Below are 15,666 nucleotides of genomic sequence, written 5' to 3' on the forward strand. Positions count from 1 at the left end.
GCATCAATTATTTAATTTCCATAAACATACATATATTACCTTGAGTTTATAGATGTGTAAATTAAATCTTTAAATGAAAAGTGTTACACATTCTGCAAGCTGAAGTAACTTGCCTGTGGATACATAACAAGCTAGCAGCACTATGGCTTAAATTCAAACCCATATGTGATAATTCTATGGTTACACAAACTGAATATGTATCACTCTAAGTTATCAAGGGTGAACATATAAAAAGTGAATACTTAATGAAAATATTTTGAAGACATATATATTCTTAAACCTCCTTCTAATCAATGTCACCTTCTCCTAAGTGCTCTTAAACATTTTGCCATTGATTTTTCCCCTATATGGAATTCATGGGTTATTTTAATAAAATCTATAAAATACAAAAATGAATATTAATGAGGATTACAAGTAGATTGGTCTGTATAAACTCTAGAAAGACGTTTTGTCTTTAAATGGTTGTCCAATGAGCTGGGTACAATCTCAGTGGCTCAGGAGGCTGAAGCAGGAGGATTGCGAGTTCAAAGCCAGTCTCCAGCAGCAGGAGACACTAAGCAACTCAGTAAGACCCTGTCTGTAAATAAAATATGAAATAGGGCTGGGGATGTGGCTCAATGGTCAAGTGTTGGGGTTGCAAATCAAGTCAAGATGGCGCCTGGCACTTTGCCAGGAGGAGTGGTTTGTGAAGCAACGCCAGTGAGCCATTAAGATGATGAGGATTCCTTATTGGCTGATTGCTGTATCTAGATGATGTTAATTAAGTTAAGCTGTGTATAATCAGTTAGGTATATATACCTCTGCTGCCCGGCAGAAAAGCGGCTCCTGCTACCTTGGGTGCCCGCTACTTTGAGTTCTCACTCAGTTCCCACTGAGTTCACTCGAAATAAAGTAGTTCCCATTTCAACCTTCAAGTTGCTTGTCACCTCCTGGTCATTTGCCCAGCCGGACTGCAGCAGTCGAGTGCCCCTGAATTCAGTCTCCAGTACCCCCTCTCCCTCCCCCCAAAATGGTTATCCAATGAACATGTTGTTCAAATTGTTCCAACTGTGAACTGTGGCCTGGGGAGCTTTTACAGTTTATTCCTGCCTACTTTTTACACACCACCTCTTATTGTGTTTTGAGTTTTTTCTTCAATTTTGTCTTTTAATTTTTTTCCCTTTTAGGAGCATTTTCTCACTCTTTGACACTACAAGATGTGCTACATTCTATATTTTCCACATATTTCCTATGTGTATTCCTAATTTTCATTGAAATAAAACACATAAGAAGAAAGTTACACAAACTGAACATGTATCACTCTAAGTTATCAAGGGTGAATATATAAAAAAGTGAATATATAAAAAATGAAAATATTTTGAAGATATATATATTCTTAAACCTCCTTCTAATCAAGGTGACCTTCTCCTAAAACTAATATCTGATTGATAAGATTTGCTTATTTAAATGAACTCATGCATTTATAGTATCTGTCTGACTTTTCTCAGTTGATCTTATGTTAAATTCATCAATATCATGTGTCCTTTTAGTATCTTAATATATCATTTGTTAGTTGTACTCTTGATAAATATGTTGGGTATTTTCAATTTCAAGACATTATAAATAATTCTATCAAAAGTATTTTTGTAACATCTGGTGCAAATTTTTATGTGTTTCTGGTTAAACCATATTAAAATAGCTATCATTCAAATGTTTTTGTCCTATTGAAAATAATATTTAACATGGATTGACTAGAGTTAGCCATTAAGAATGAAATGATTAGGTCATAAGGAAGGCATATGTTCAACTTTCATAAACAATGACAAATAACTTCCCCAAGTGTATGCATGTTCTGGATGCTTCACTCCTGTTATGATTTGAGAATTTTAATTGTATACATATATATCTGGATGTGCTGGGAAGGGTTGCATGTGAGCAAGTGCGTTTAGAGACACCAATATATAAGTATTGTTTAATACTATCACTATTCTTAAGGCTTGCCTACATATTTACACATTTTTCCCCTTATTCTCCCTTCTTAAGACCCTGGTGTTCTGTGTGAGATTATTTTTCTTCTATTAGAGGAAAATCCTTTCATATTCTTTGGTGAAATTCTGCTGGTGGCAATATTTGTCAGTTTTCATTTATTTGAAAGATTTTCTGTTCAATTTAATTTTGAAAGATGATTTTATCAGCTATGACTTCTATGTTGTTCTAGATAAGATATAAATTTAAGTGTCTTTTTATGCAAATTATTTTTTCAAGTGTGTTTTATTTTACAGTGAAACATGAGAATGATAAACTCAAGGATTTTTTTCCTTTTCTTGCATTATCATACTTATTTACAATAATAAAACTCCAAAGATTATTTACTTACATCTTTTTATTTCCTTAATAACTTTCTATTCTCAACTTTCATTCAGCCAATCTATCACACTCTCCTGTGATACCTCTTTGAACAAACTGTATGATATAAACTGGCTAGTGGATGTCTTTTACAAGTGGTTAAAAAACTTTCAGTGTCTAGGTGCTCCCTCACTACTTCATTTTAAAAACATATACAATAAAGGCTTATGCTTCACACAGTTTTTGTAAAGTAAAATATATATTCCACTCTTATTTTAGTTATTGCAAATGACTGTTTACAGTACAACCTTTGTTCTTTCCTAATTCCTTGCTTCCAAAGCCACGTAAGGCAATACTATAGTTATATTACATATACAGCAACATGTAGCTTTAATTATAACTACTATACATAATAGGGGGAAAGGATTACTTTCCAAGGATTAAATATACCTGAATGATTTTGAAGTTAAGTAGAAATTGTCTCTTTTATACTTTAAAAACAACTATGCAATTTATATGATACATTTTTTAATTTAATGAATAAAATTTTATATTTAACACATTTATTTGTCTACAGTGCTTGTAAATTCATGACAAACCACATTATGTGCTCTCATATCTTGTATTTATTTGGTCTATAATAACCTTCTATCATCTATAATTCTTTTTATATCTGTTCATAAAATTTGATGTTTGTAGAGGTTGGAGGAAAGGTTAGATATTTAATATGAATATTTGAAATGAAAAAAAAAAGTCTGAATAGATCCTAAACATGAGCCCTTCATGTGACAATATAAACCCAACTGTTGCCTGAGTAGTTGGGAAAGAAATAAAAGGCTGTCATATACTCACAGTGGCATAATAAACAAATGTTAACTGATGTGCTTTGTTTGAAATACTTCCAGGGAGACTTGCAATGAGCAAGGTTTCTCTGTATAGGCAATTCAGCAGCATATGTTGGCACATCTAGGAAAAGTCATCATGTCTAAGTGCTTTCTGCCATCTGGAATATGACCTAAAATATCAAAAAGAAATATGTACAGATGAAATGAACATGTGCCTTTATTCAGAGTACCTTTGACTCATCAGGTGAAATGTACTTCGTGGTTAACATTTCATGGTGAGATTGTTAAAATAAAATTTGTTTTTATTCTTAATGATATTTCCACACTCCTTATGCACTCTGTAGAATAGAAAAAATAGAAAAAAACAACATGATTAGTTCCTATTGTCTCAGGGTCTGTCTCCTCCTTCACATATGGCTTTTCTTTTGTTATAAATATAAATCAAAGTTCTGAGTGTGGAAAAGTAGATGTATTTTGAGGAAAATATAGTCATATAAAAACTTATCAATAGAATGGCCAAAGCTACAGACCCTTTTTTGGGGGGGCTGGGGGTGTGTGGATTGGGATTGAACCCTAAGTTACATCCCCATCCCTCCTCCTCCCTCTCCTTCTCCTCTCCTCTTCCCCCTCCTCCTCTTCCCCCTCCTCCTCCTCCTTCTCCTCCTTCCTCCTCCTCTCTCCTCCTCCTCCTCTTCCTCTCTTGTTCTTGTTCTTATTCTTGTTCTTTTTTAATTTGAAGACAAGTTATCTTGATAAGTTGTTTAGGACCCTGTTAGTTGCTGAGGCTGGCCTCAAACTTAGTATTCTCCTGCCTCAGCCTCTGAAGTTGCTAGGATTACAAATGTGTGTCAATGTACCAGGCCAGACACATGGTTTTAGAAAACATAGTTATTGTTTGTAGAGATTTTACAAAGCCTAAGACACTGTGCTAAGTGCCTTATAAACATTAACTCTTTTAAGTGCCACAGCTCTCCTAACCCTAACCTAACCCTAACCCTAACCCTAACCCTAACCCTAACCCTAACCATCTACACCACCATTACATCACTGTTCTGAGCCTCAACCATTATAAAATAAGTGGTTGGTTGTAGACGTACTATGAGTGAGCGTCACCAAAAGGCTCTTCAATTTCCATTATGTCATGCCCTTTCTAAAGCTAAATATAAGCAAGGAACTAACATACATTGAAGAACTTTTGTGGGCCAAGCACTGTGCTAGAAAACATCCTATTTTCATATATAATCTTTGTTAACATCCTTGTGAAGGGAAACATCAAAATTCAGCAATAGAAATATGTTCAGAGAAGTTATGTAACTTATGCAAGACCACACAACTAGCGAGTTGGAAAATAGATATTCTTAATCATTTCTTTAATCTGTTACATCAGTTCTTTGTAAACTTTAATGTACCTACAAAGGCAGGGTCTGAGACTCTGCATTTGTAACATGATCCCAGGTAATAGAAGTGATGGGTTAAGGAACTAAACTTTAATACTGAGGAATTTTTCATGCTGTTCTCCTTTGTGGGTTTTTATAATTCCTACAGGAAATAATCTTTTCAGATGACCAATTGTTAGTCACCATACTTAAAATTTGAAGTTTCAAGAAAAAAAGTTTTTTTTCCAAAACAAGTCAAATATGCCCAGCTCTAATATTACTTAAAGAAAGGTGGGTACATCTTTTACAAAGAAAGTAATAAGGAGATAATTTGCTGCGAACTATGCTGTAATGACTCAATAACCTCTTTCTTTCTCCTTTATTCTCTCATGTCTTGAATAATGTGAATGAGTTCAAATTTTGGTGTGTATGCCTCATTTCCCCAATTATTGATGAAAAGTTCAGAACTCTGGAGAGGCTGTTTTTTTTCTTTGATTAATACCACATCCTAACTCCTTGGAGAATTCTCCTTGGTGTGGATCTAGCAGTCATCTTCCTACCAACCTGCATTATTGCTTGTTTTTACCACCTTTCCAGTACAGAGACAAAGAGAGAGAACCTGCTCCTGCCCCTGGTTAGAATATGCATGTAAAGGAAATATTCTTCAAGAATGCCACTTTTCCAATATTAATAATAAATTCATAAAATTAGCAGATGTTAAAAAATTGTCATTTGTTTCTTAACCAAAAACATCAAGTTTTAATTATGCAAGAAAACTCTGACTCTATACAGCATACATAAGCATCACACACAAAAAAACTAGAACACATAATGAGAATGTAAATATCCACACAATGATTAAAGATGGATTTTGAGGTAATGTTCACTGGCAGTAAGAAATCAATGAATTTTGAATCTATTATAAAGGTTGGTCAATAATATGTTGAGTTAATCTTCTCTCAATAAGTAAAGACTTAAGCTTATGAAAAGATTTTTTTTATACCAGTTATTAAACCCAGGGGTGCCTAACCACGGATCCACAATCCCAGCCCATTTTTGTTTATTTTTTATTTTGAGACACTAAGCTGCTGAGGGCTCCCTAAGTTTCCAAAACATGCTTTGAATTTGTGATTCTCCTGTCTCAGCCTTCCCAGTGGCTGGGATTTTGGGTGTGTGCTACTGCCCCTGACTTTTGAAAAGACAGAATTTAAGACTCTGAATTGCAGCATATCAGAGTAATGGCTTTAGGAGAAGAGGGAAGATGACTATAGAAGCATGATCATGATCCTATTTGATAAATTTGCTCATAAGAAACTAATATGACCACATTGGTTTTGGCATGGCAGAGATTGAGCTCACTCTTCTAGGGTTGGTCCTGGGAGTAGATGCAAAGGCCAGAAGAGTAGTACTCTGTCCTAGTTAAGTCCTGAGGGCAACTGCTATTTGTTGAGCTTCTTATTGTCTGCCAGAACAGTCATCCTATGTGATCTCAAATTAGGCCTCAGAAAACTCTTAACAGGCAACTATTATTATCTTCGTGACATAAATGAAAAACACAGCAATACAAAACTAATCACAAAATATGCCAGGAGAAATTAACTAAACTGCTGAGTTTGTAATCTAACCTAGTAAGCAGAGACTACATATTTTACAAGTTGAAGGCTTTGAATATCAATGGGGGATGGAAATTTATCTGAGCTTCCAACAAGGGAACCATGGTGGAAGATCTAGGAATACCTCCCTTTTGCTAAGAGAGCCGGCATCTGGACCTCCAGGCTCTCCTGTGTTAGAGGGAAGAAAGTGAGGAATAGTCAAATGAGACAAGGTGAAAAGAGCATCATCATTCTATGATAAGGAGCAGAGTCGCCTTTGATAACAATGTATTTTACCAGAAATTAAGAAGACATTATTTTTTGTTGGTTCATTTATTTAGTCATTCATTTATTTCTTCATCACTCTCTCAATGACTGAAGTATCACCATAATATCCTATATTTCTGTTCTATTATATGTTACTATTGATTTTAAAGTAACTTTCTGATAAATAAGGTAGAGAAGTTAAGTAGGAAAAAGCAGTACAGATTTTGTGATTACCATGTTACCCATGTAGCTTCAGACTTCCGGATGTTAAATAATGTCTTCAAAGTCACAACAGCTACTCAGTGTGAGACACACAGTTTTACTTTTTGTTTTGAATTGAATGCTCTGTTCATGATTTCTGCCTGGTTAAGAGGCAGAATACTCAGCTCAGGTGGGAATGATATAAAGATAATTGTATACTGGTTCCTGTGGAGAATGGTGAATTGAATCAAGGACTCTGACTGCCTCATGGCTGCATTTGGGCTGGGAACTTCCTGTGCAAAGGTGTAGGTCAAGACGTCCCAGTTGCTATTGTGACACTGGCCTGGGGAGGCTCTGTGAAAGGCCAAGAGCTATATCAGTCTGGACCTTGAGCTTAGGCACCTACTCCGGGGGATAGAGAATTCTGGGCATAACAAGATAGCCTCCGTGTCTCCCAAGTTTCACTACAACCTTCAAGTCTGTCTGCTTTACTGCAACTTTCTCATGAATAATGTTTTGATGATAAGACCTATTATAATAAATGTGCTGAGCCAGATCTGGGTCATTGTTCCTCCATCAGAAGACAGTGTCCCACCTGGTCCCAGCTTTCTCTATGTGTTTGTCTTTTTTCAATCCCCCATCACCCCTTGCCGGTTTCTAAATTAACAGCTATGCTGGGCACGGCAGATTCCAATATCTGAGGATAATTGAATTCAAAGATATCTTAAAATTGGACATACTGCAAGGAGGAATAGTGGTAATGTTTGATTTTTCTGAAATAGTATAAAAAGGACTCTCTTCTTTTTGATGCCATTTTCATGTTTTATTTTTCAATTGACATAAAATTATACATGTTTACCATGTACATTGTTTAGAAATATATATATTTCTATATTATGTATACATATATTCACCACTTTCTCCCTCTCTCTCTCCCCCACCTCACACACATACGCACACACATTATAGAATGACTGAATCAAGTATATTAAAACATGTATTACCTCAAATGGTCATCATTTTTGTTTCAGAAGACTTAAAATCTGTTCTCAGCATTTTCACATACATGCTATATTATTATTAACTATAGTTACCATGTTGTGCAATAGAGCTCTTGAACTTTTCCTTCCTATCCAACTGAACTTTTGTATGCTTTGACCAACATATCCCCGAAGCAGCTCAGAGTCACTGGTAATCACCGTTCTGTTCTCCATTTCTCTGAAATCCATTTTTTTTTTTTTTAGTTTCCAGATGAAAGAGAGATTATGCAGTATTTATCTTTGTGTGCCTGGATTATTTCACTTAACATTTAAGTCCTGCAGGTTCCTCCATGTTATTTCAAATGACAGGGCTCCCCTTCTTTTTCAAGGCAAAATAGTATTTCATTGGTTATCTATATCACATTTTCTTCATCTGTTCATCTGCTGATGGACACATAAGTTTATTCCATATCTTTGCTTTCATGACAAGTCCTGCAATAAATGACATACTGTTTTATTTCCTTTGAATAGTAGGACTACTGTATCATATTTGTGTGCATGATTTTCACCTTATCCTTTTAAAATATTTTGGTTTTTTTTTTTTTATGTTATTCCTTCCCATCCTCTGGATTTCATAGCAATACATACTTGCTTACCTGTCTTCTGTTTTTCTCTGTGCTTTAACCTTTTCTCTTGCCAGTTCTTATCTTGAGACTATCCTGTGTACATTTTCCACTTTAATTTTATCTATATAACTTAATAGACAATATTTTAACAATAATTTAATTGAACTCAGAGTGATCTTGGAATACTAAGACATTAAGTTACATGTTCATATGCAGAAAAACATTTTCCATTCCTATATTTTTCTATGACCAGTTTTATAGGAATCTGAAATGAATCCTGAGTAAATGGTAATGAGCTGAATGAAGATGAATAATATTTAATAAAATATTTAAAACCTCAAATGAAAATAGGTGACATCAAACTTATTTATGAGAAAAAATTCCCAATCTGACCATATTGTGAACATTAAAAAAAATTATAACACATGACATTTTACTTGCATCTTCATTTATTATTGATTCCGGAATAGTCAAGGAAAACATGCCTCTAGCCATTTCAAAAAAAGTAATTAAAAACCAGTAACACATATAATCACACATAAGTAGGTGATTTCTAAATATAACTCTTTCTTGAATAAATATTGCTTATATATTTTGGATTTTCCCATTTTTTGGTATTACAACATATTAAATGTAATTAAAATGACATGCATCAAAACATAATGTGGTTATGTTCAATTTTTATGTTTTTGTGTAACAGTTAAAGTAAATAAAAAGAAAAAAAAATAAATTTTAAAGCATCTTCAGATTAAGCTAAATACCAAGTCCTTATTTCGCACTTAAAATTTTTATTCCATAGAAATATTTTCTTCAATTAAATGAAAATGAAGACTTTGCACAGGAAAATGGTAGCCTTTTAAAATAAATTATGTATTATTTCAACAAATTACTTAATTTATTTTTAAAAGCATTTTACAAAATTCTTGTGTGACAGGTATATGAAATTTAAAATATAAACTTTTTATCATTTTCAAAATTTCAAGGCTGGATTCACAAATGCTTAATTTTTCATTTTTTTTTTTGTGAATTATTATCATGGTCTCTACAGAAATTATGTTCTTTCTTTATAAAGGTTATTTTTACTTAACAAAAGAATGAAATATTAGTAAAATAAAATGAACATGCATTTAATCTATTATTTAATGATAAGATCATTTTTCCTTTCAACTGATTCCTTTTTTCTTTTCTTTCCATAGGCTGAATTAAATAATCCAGTCAATCCCTTCACTAGATATAGTACAAAAGTTTCGTTGAATGTAGAGGAAGAAGTTTTCTCCAAATATATTGGATGGAGAATTGCCAACACACTTTCCAAACTGTTATTTCCCTCTCTTGATGCCCATGTTCTCCCTTCAGAGAAACAAGAGGTCAAACAGGATAAAAAGAAATACTTTTGTAAAAAACAGGAGTCCATGAAGAAAAGATTCCTACGTTTCACTGTAAGGTAAGTGAAACACTATTAAATACTTTGAAACAATATTAAATACTTTGAAGTCAAAGTCACAGAAATTGTACAGACAATTGTGTATCACATTATTGAACTCAAGTTTCTTTCATGTTATTTTTAACCCAGTTTGTTCTTCAATTCATGGCTCCATTACCTCCTAAATATTCTATAATGATCAAGTTACTTTGAGCAAGTTATTGCCTTTTCAGAAATTGTTTCTTCATGTTTAAAACAGTTATTATGTAATTCAGATCAATGTTAAAGTAATTCTTATGTGGAAGTCTATCAAATTAAAAACAAGAATGATATCATTCAGCATTCCAAATTTTAAGACTATATTCATTTTACATGTGTGTTTATGTGCATGTATGTACATGTGTTCAATATATATTTAATGTATTTAACTTAGAGTCTTAAATATAGTGAACATTCAATAAGTGATAGGTATGAGGATAATTTTTTTTATATTTAAATCCCTTAAAATTTTTAAAAATTTACTCTAATGACTTCATAAAGCCACAGACTTAGAAAAGATTAAAGAGGATAAATTTCAAATTTATTTGCCATTTCTTCAATGGTAGATTGACTTCACATTCTTAGGATTCTTGTTACCAGTTACCACACTTAGATCTTTCCCAGACTGACACTTTTTTTGACAGATTTAAATGTAGACGAGGAATCACTCTGTTGATATATAACTGAAGCTACATGTTTTACAATTTTAGATCTTTCAGTAAAGTTTTAATCAAGACAAAGTTTTTTTTTATTTGTTATTTAAACCAAGTCACTCTTAAGAGTATGTTTTGTTGTTCATTTTTTTCTTATTAAGAGCACAATCAAATCATATTTCTTTGTATTTTTAACAATTCATTTTTTATGTTTTGATTGTTTGCAAAGCAGTATGTTCCTGGTAGGTTATTATCGAGAGTTGTTAGATCGCACTTTGATCTCAACTTTGCCATTCTTGGTTTCTTTTTATTGATTATATCAGCTATATCTTGTGCATGTCTCAGATATTACATTTGATTGGCTTTGTCTTTGTGTCTTCTTACCATCTGAGTTTTTTTGTTGTTGTTGTTTGTTTGTTTGTTTTTGCCTGAACTAAAGGAAATTTGACCCCAGTGAATAAACTTAGTTGGTTTAAATAGTTGGTGATCACGTATCTATAAATTTGAATTTATGCATTTCATTCCCACTTCTGAAAATATACTTTAAGTACTTATTTTTATTTATTTTCACTTAACCAAAACATCATCTACTTTTAAAATCAAATATATTGTTTTTGCCTCCAAAAGTGAGAAGTAATTTGTATGAGTATAAAATTCTTGGTAAAAATTCACTTACCCTTTATAATTATCACCACAATATCATATTGTGCTTGAAGAGTCTGATGTATTATGTGATTTTTCTTTTCTTTGTAGGATCCCCTCCTTTTTTTCCTATAACAAAAGGTGTAGCATATTCTCTCTGTCAAGCATTTTTATGAGAAATGCTCTAGAATTCTATATTCTAAAGGCACAACATGAAAGCCTCCCTGTCTACTAATGCCATTTGCCTGCTTCTGCTCCATCCCTCCCCATCTAGGTAACATCATCAGTAATTTCTCTGTGTTCTTTCAGGGACCCTAGAATGCATATATAAGAAAGTGTGAGTCTTTTTTAAAAGTTCTCTCCATTTTTACATGAATGTTAACATACCAAACATGCTATTTGACATCTTAAATTTTTAATTTAAACTCATATCTACAGCTCTTTCCATTGCAAACATAGGCAATTTTCACATTATTACTTTTGATACAATATTATGTTTTTCTTAGTGACTGTGTACCCTAATTTATTTAACCAGTTCTCTATTTGGGTTGTTGATTGTCTACAAATATAGGCAGAGCCACAAAGATAACCTTTACATATGTCTTTTTTTACATGCAAGGTAAATTCTCAAAAGAGATGATTTCTGGGTCAAAATCTGTATGCCTTCAAAATGTTAGAAATTTCCAAATTGCCTCTCAGAGTACTTGTGCAAATTTATATCTCCAGCAGAAATGGATGTGAATGCTTGCTTTTCTACACAGGGTGTTGATAAACATTTGGGCTTTGACGATCTGAGATACAAAATATGGTTTTTAAATGTAGTTTTAATTTTTACTCTTTAGGATGAGTGGTTTAAACACCTCTCATGTGTTAAGAACCTTTTGTATTTTGTTTATTTAGAATTTAACTCCTTTTTTTTTTTACCCATTTTTTCACTGAATTTTTGTTGTTTTCACCTTGCTTTCAGGGAACTATTTATTCCTGTACATGTCACTTTGTTCATGGAAAAGGCTGTAGATTTTTCCCCACCATTTTAATTTATCTTTTAATTTCATATATAGTAATTATTGGCATAGATTCTTTTCCTAAATAATATGGTTTGTTAATTTTCTCTATAGTTTATGGGGTTTAGGATTTTTTTTCAGTCTATTTAGAAAAGCTTTTTTGAATTTAAGACTAAAATCTTATCACTTTGTATTCTGTGTTTTCAAAAATTTATCCCATAAAATACAATCATCATTCCATCTGAAAGTTTTTTATGATGATATGATTTGGATAGGAAGTGTCCTCCAAAGGCTCAGAGCTTCAAGACAGTCCTGAATGTAGCAATGTTCAGAGGTATGGCTTTGGGAAAATGATTGGATCATAAAAGTGTTAAACTCATCAATAGACTAATTTATTGATGAGTTCGTACCTGAATGAATTTTTAGAAGGAGGAGACCGATTAAAGGAAGCAGGTCCCTGAGGGCCTTGGCACCTTCTCTCTCTCCCTTCTTCGTGACTGCCATTAGGTAAGCAACTCTCCTCCACCACAGCCTTCCATCATGACATTCTTTGCCTCAGGCCAAAAGCAATGGATCTGGCCAACCATGGACTATAACTACTGAAACATGAGCCAAAATAAATCTTTCATTTTTTAAGTTGTTCTCAAGTATTTAGTCACAGTGACAAAAAAATGTCTAAAACTTAGTGTAAAGTGTAGATCCAAATGGGCTGTTCAATTATCCCAGTATTGTTTATTGAGTTATCCATTTAACTTCACCACTTTTTTATATGTTAAATATTATCTTTTACAAAACACTAAATTCCAATTTCTTTTGTGTCTAGTTCTGGATTTTTAAATGCTGTTTCTTTGTTCCAAGCTATTTTTAAAGATGTTCCCAGAATGTGACTATATAATGTATTTAAATATGTTAATTTAATTTTTAAAAATATATTTTAATATAGATCAAGCTAGTTGAATATTGATTGTTTTTTTCTGAATTTTTCCCTCAGCTATTGTTGTTTATTCATTTTTCATATCACTTTTCAGGTAGTTTTTCTAATGCTAACAACTTATTCATATGTTTATATTATCTTAAAATTTTACATGAACGTTATAAAACATATATTTCTATGATTTTGAAGATTAATGTCTCCAACAGCATGATTTGTTCCTTCCATTTATTCAGAATTTTTTCTTTTTAAATTCTATAATACTGTTTAAGTATTTTCATATATACCTTGTATTTTTTTTGATAAGGTCATTGCTAAGTATTTCATTTGTTTTATTGCTAACATAATCTTTTCTCCAAATGTAGCCTCCTACAGGTTACTCCTTATATATGTTGAATGCTATTGCATTCTATAGATTAATTGTACACCCTACTACCTTACTAAGTTTACTTACTGAGATTTTTTGTCTTGATTCACAATTAGTTTCAGACAGTTTATTTTTCTTTTTTTTTTAGGTATGATTGTGAGTTTTAATTTTTTATCAGTGTTTGTTTCTTAGGCAGAAATAACAGGTTTCATTGTGGCATATTGTACATGCGTATAACATGTTATAATTTTACTTCCTTTCTTTTATGAATTTTATTTTCAGTATGCCTAGTAAAATACTAGTGAATGTTAACATTTCTCTGTCCCTGCTTTTACTAAGAAAAATTCTAGTGGCTTTAGAGCTATATTTTCTCATATTCATTGAGCACGTTTATAAAAAATATTTGGGCAATGTATAGGAAACTCACTTTAGATTTGAGGACACATAGGGTGAAACTGAAGAAATGGAAAAGGATATTTCATGAAAAGTGGTAAGCAAAAGAAAGCTGGGGTATATAATATTAGATAATAGGTAAAAACTATCTAAAAAGACAAATAAGCCATAATATATTAGTAAAAGTATTAATCCACCAGAAAGTCATAACAACTATAATTATAGACATAATTAATATCAGAACACCTAAATATAAAAAGGAAAGGTTGATGTAATTGAAGGGAGAAAGAGAATCATATAACAGTAGTAGAAAACTTTAATATCCTACAATCAATAATTGTTAGAAGAATCAAATAGAAGATCAATATGGAAACATTGGGCTTGAACAACAGTATAGATCCAATGGACCTGATAGACATATAAAGAACATTCACCTCAATAACAGTAGCATACATAGTCTTCTCAAGTGCAGCAGAACTTTCTCCCAATAGGCCACATTATAAAAAGTGTTAACAAACCCAAGAAGACTGAAATCATACCAAGTTTCTTCACCAACCACAATAGGGTGAAACAACAAATCAATGGAACAAAACCAGATAATTCACAAATACTTAGAAATTACACAACACACTTAAGATACCATTGAGTCAAAAAATAAATCAAAAAGGAAATTAGTATGATATGTCAAGATCATTGTATTGTCTTGAGCAACTAATAAAAAAAAGAAAACATCTTGAAAGAAACAGAAATGGATCAGCACAATAAAACTTATAAATACTGCAAAAACTGTTAATAAATACCCTCATTAAAAATAAAGAATGATCTTATATAGGTAACCTAACTTTATATCTCAAGGAGAAAGGGAAGAACAAAACCAAAAACTAAACCCAATGTTAGCAGAAAGAAAAAAAAAAGTAAGGTTTGGTTAAAACGAAGAAAGAGAGAATAAAAAAAAATAGAAAAAGTCAAAGTAAGAAAAATGGGCAAGACTTTTGGTATATGATTTAAAGAAGAATTGAAAATATCAGAAATAAAAGAGATATTCAAATAATACCACAGAAATAAAAATGATCAGAAAAGACAATTACGGATAATTATGTGGCAACAAACTGAATAACTTAGAAACATACAACCTACCAAGTCTACACCATGAGAAAATATAAAGTCAACTATAACTATTATGGACATTGATTCAGTAATCAAACAACTTCCAACAAAATAAGGCTCTGGACAAGATGGCTAAACAAATTCAAAATCTACCAAATACTGGAAGAAGAAATCAATGCCAATTTTTCGTACATTCTTACAAAAATTGAAGAGGAAGAAAGATTTCCAGACTTGTTTTAAAAGGTCAGCATTATCATGATACCAAAGCCAGACAATGACCACCTAAGAATAAAAACAAACAAACAAAAAAAACACTGTAAGCCAATAACTCTGCTGAATATAGATGCAAAAATCCTCAACAAATGCTAGCAAACAGACTCTAACACTTACTGAAAGGGGAGTTTTATTCCAGGGATGTAAGGATAGTTCAATATACAAAAAATCAATTATTAATAGTATGCAAGATTAAAAATTGTGATCATCTTAATATATAGTGAAAATCTATTTGACAAAATTCAACACAATTTTATGATGAACACTATCAGCACATTTGAGAATAAAAGGAATGTACTTCAACATAATAAAGGCTGTAATAAAAATCCACCTCTGGATCACACTCCATGGTAAAATGGACTTTAAAAAAAAAAAATCTAAAATCAGCAATAAGGTAAGGACTCCATTGTTGTTTTTTTTCTATTCAATATGATACTAGAAGTCCAGTCAGAGTAATTAGATAAGAAAAAAGGAAGAAAAGGCATTCATATTAGAAAGTAAGAACTAGAATTTTTGATATTGGCAAATAATATGATCTTGTATAGAGATGATTTTACTGATGGCACCAAATAATTATTAGAACAAATGAATTCATTAAAATTGTAAAATGTAAAATCAACAT

At 32.0% G+C, this 15,666-nt stretch overlaps 1 protein-coding gene across 1 annotated transcript in view; it reads left to right on the forward strand.

Annotated features, from left to right (window-relative positions):
• Positions 1-15,666, forward strand: part of Tmem232 (transmembrane protein 232) — a 207,262-nt gene that overhangs the window by 92,585 nt on the left and 99,011 nt on the right. The window contains exon 11 of the mRNA XM_076857676.2: positions 9,409-9,656. Coding sequence (XP_076713791.2) covers positions 9,409-9,656 — 248 coding nt within the window. The remainder of the gene's footprint in view (positions 1-9,408; positions 9,657-15,666) is intronic.

Source organism: Callospermophilus lateralis, chromosome 5 (genome assembly GCF_048772815.1).
Source record: "Callospermophilus lateralis isolate mCalLat2 chromosome 5, mCalLat2.hap1, whole genome shotgun sequence".
Taxonomy (NCBI): Eukaryota; Metazoa; Chordata; class Mammalia; order Rodentia; family Sciuridae; genus Callospermophilus; species Callospermophilus lateralis.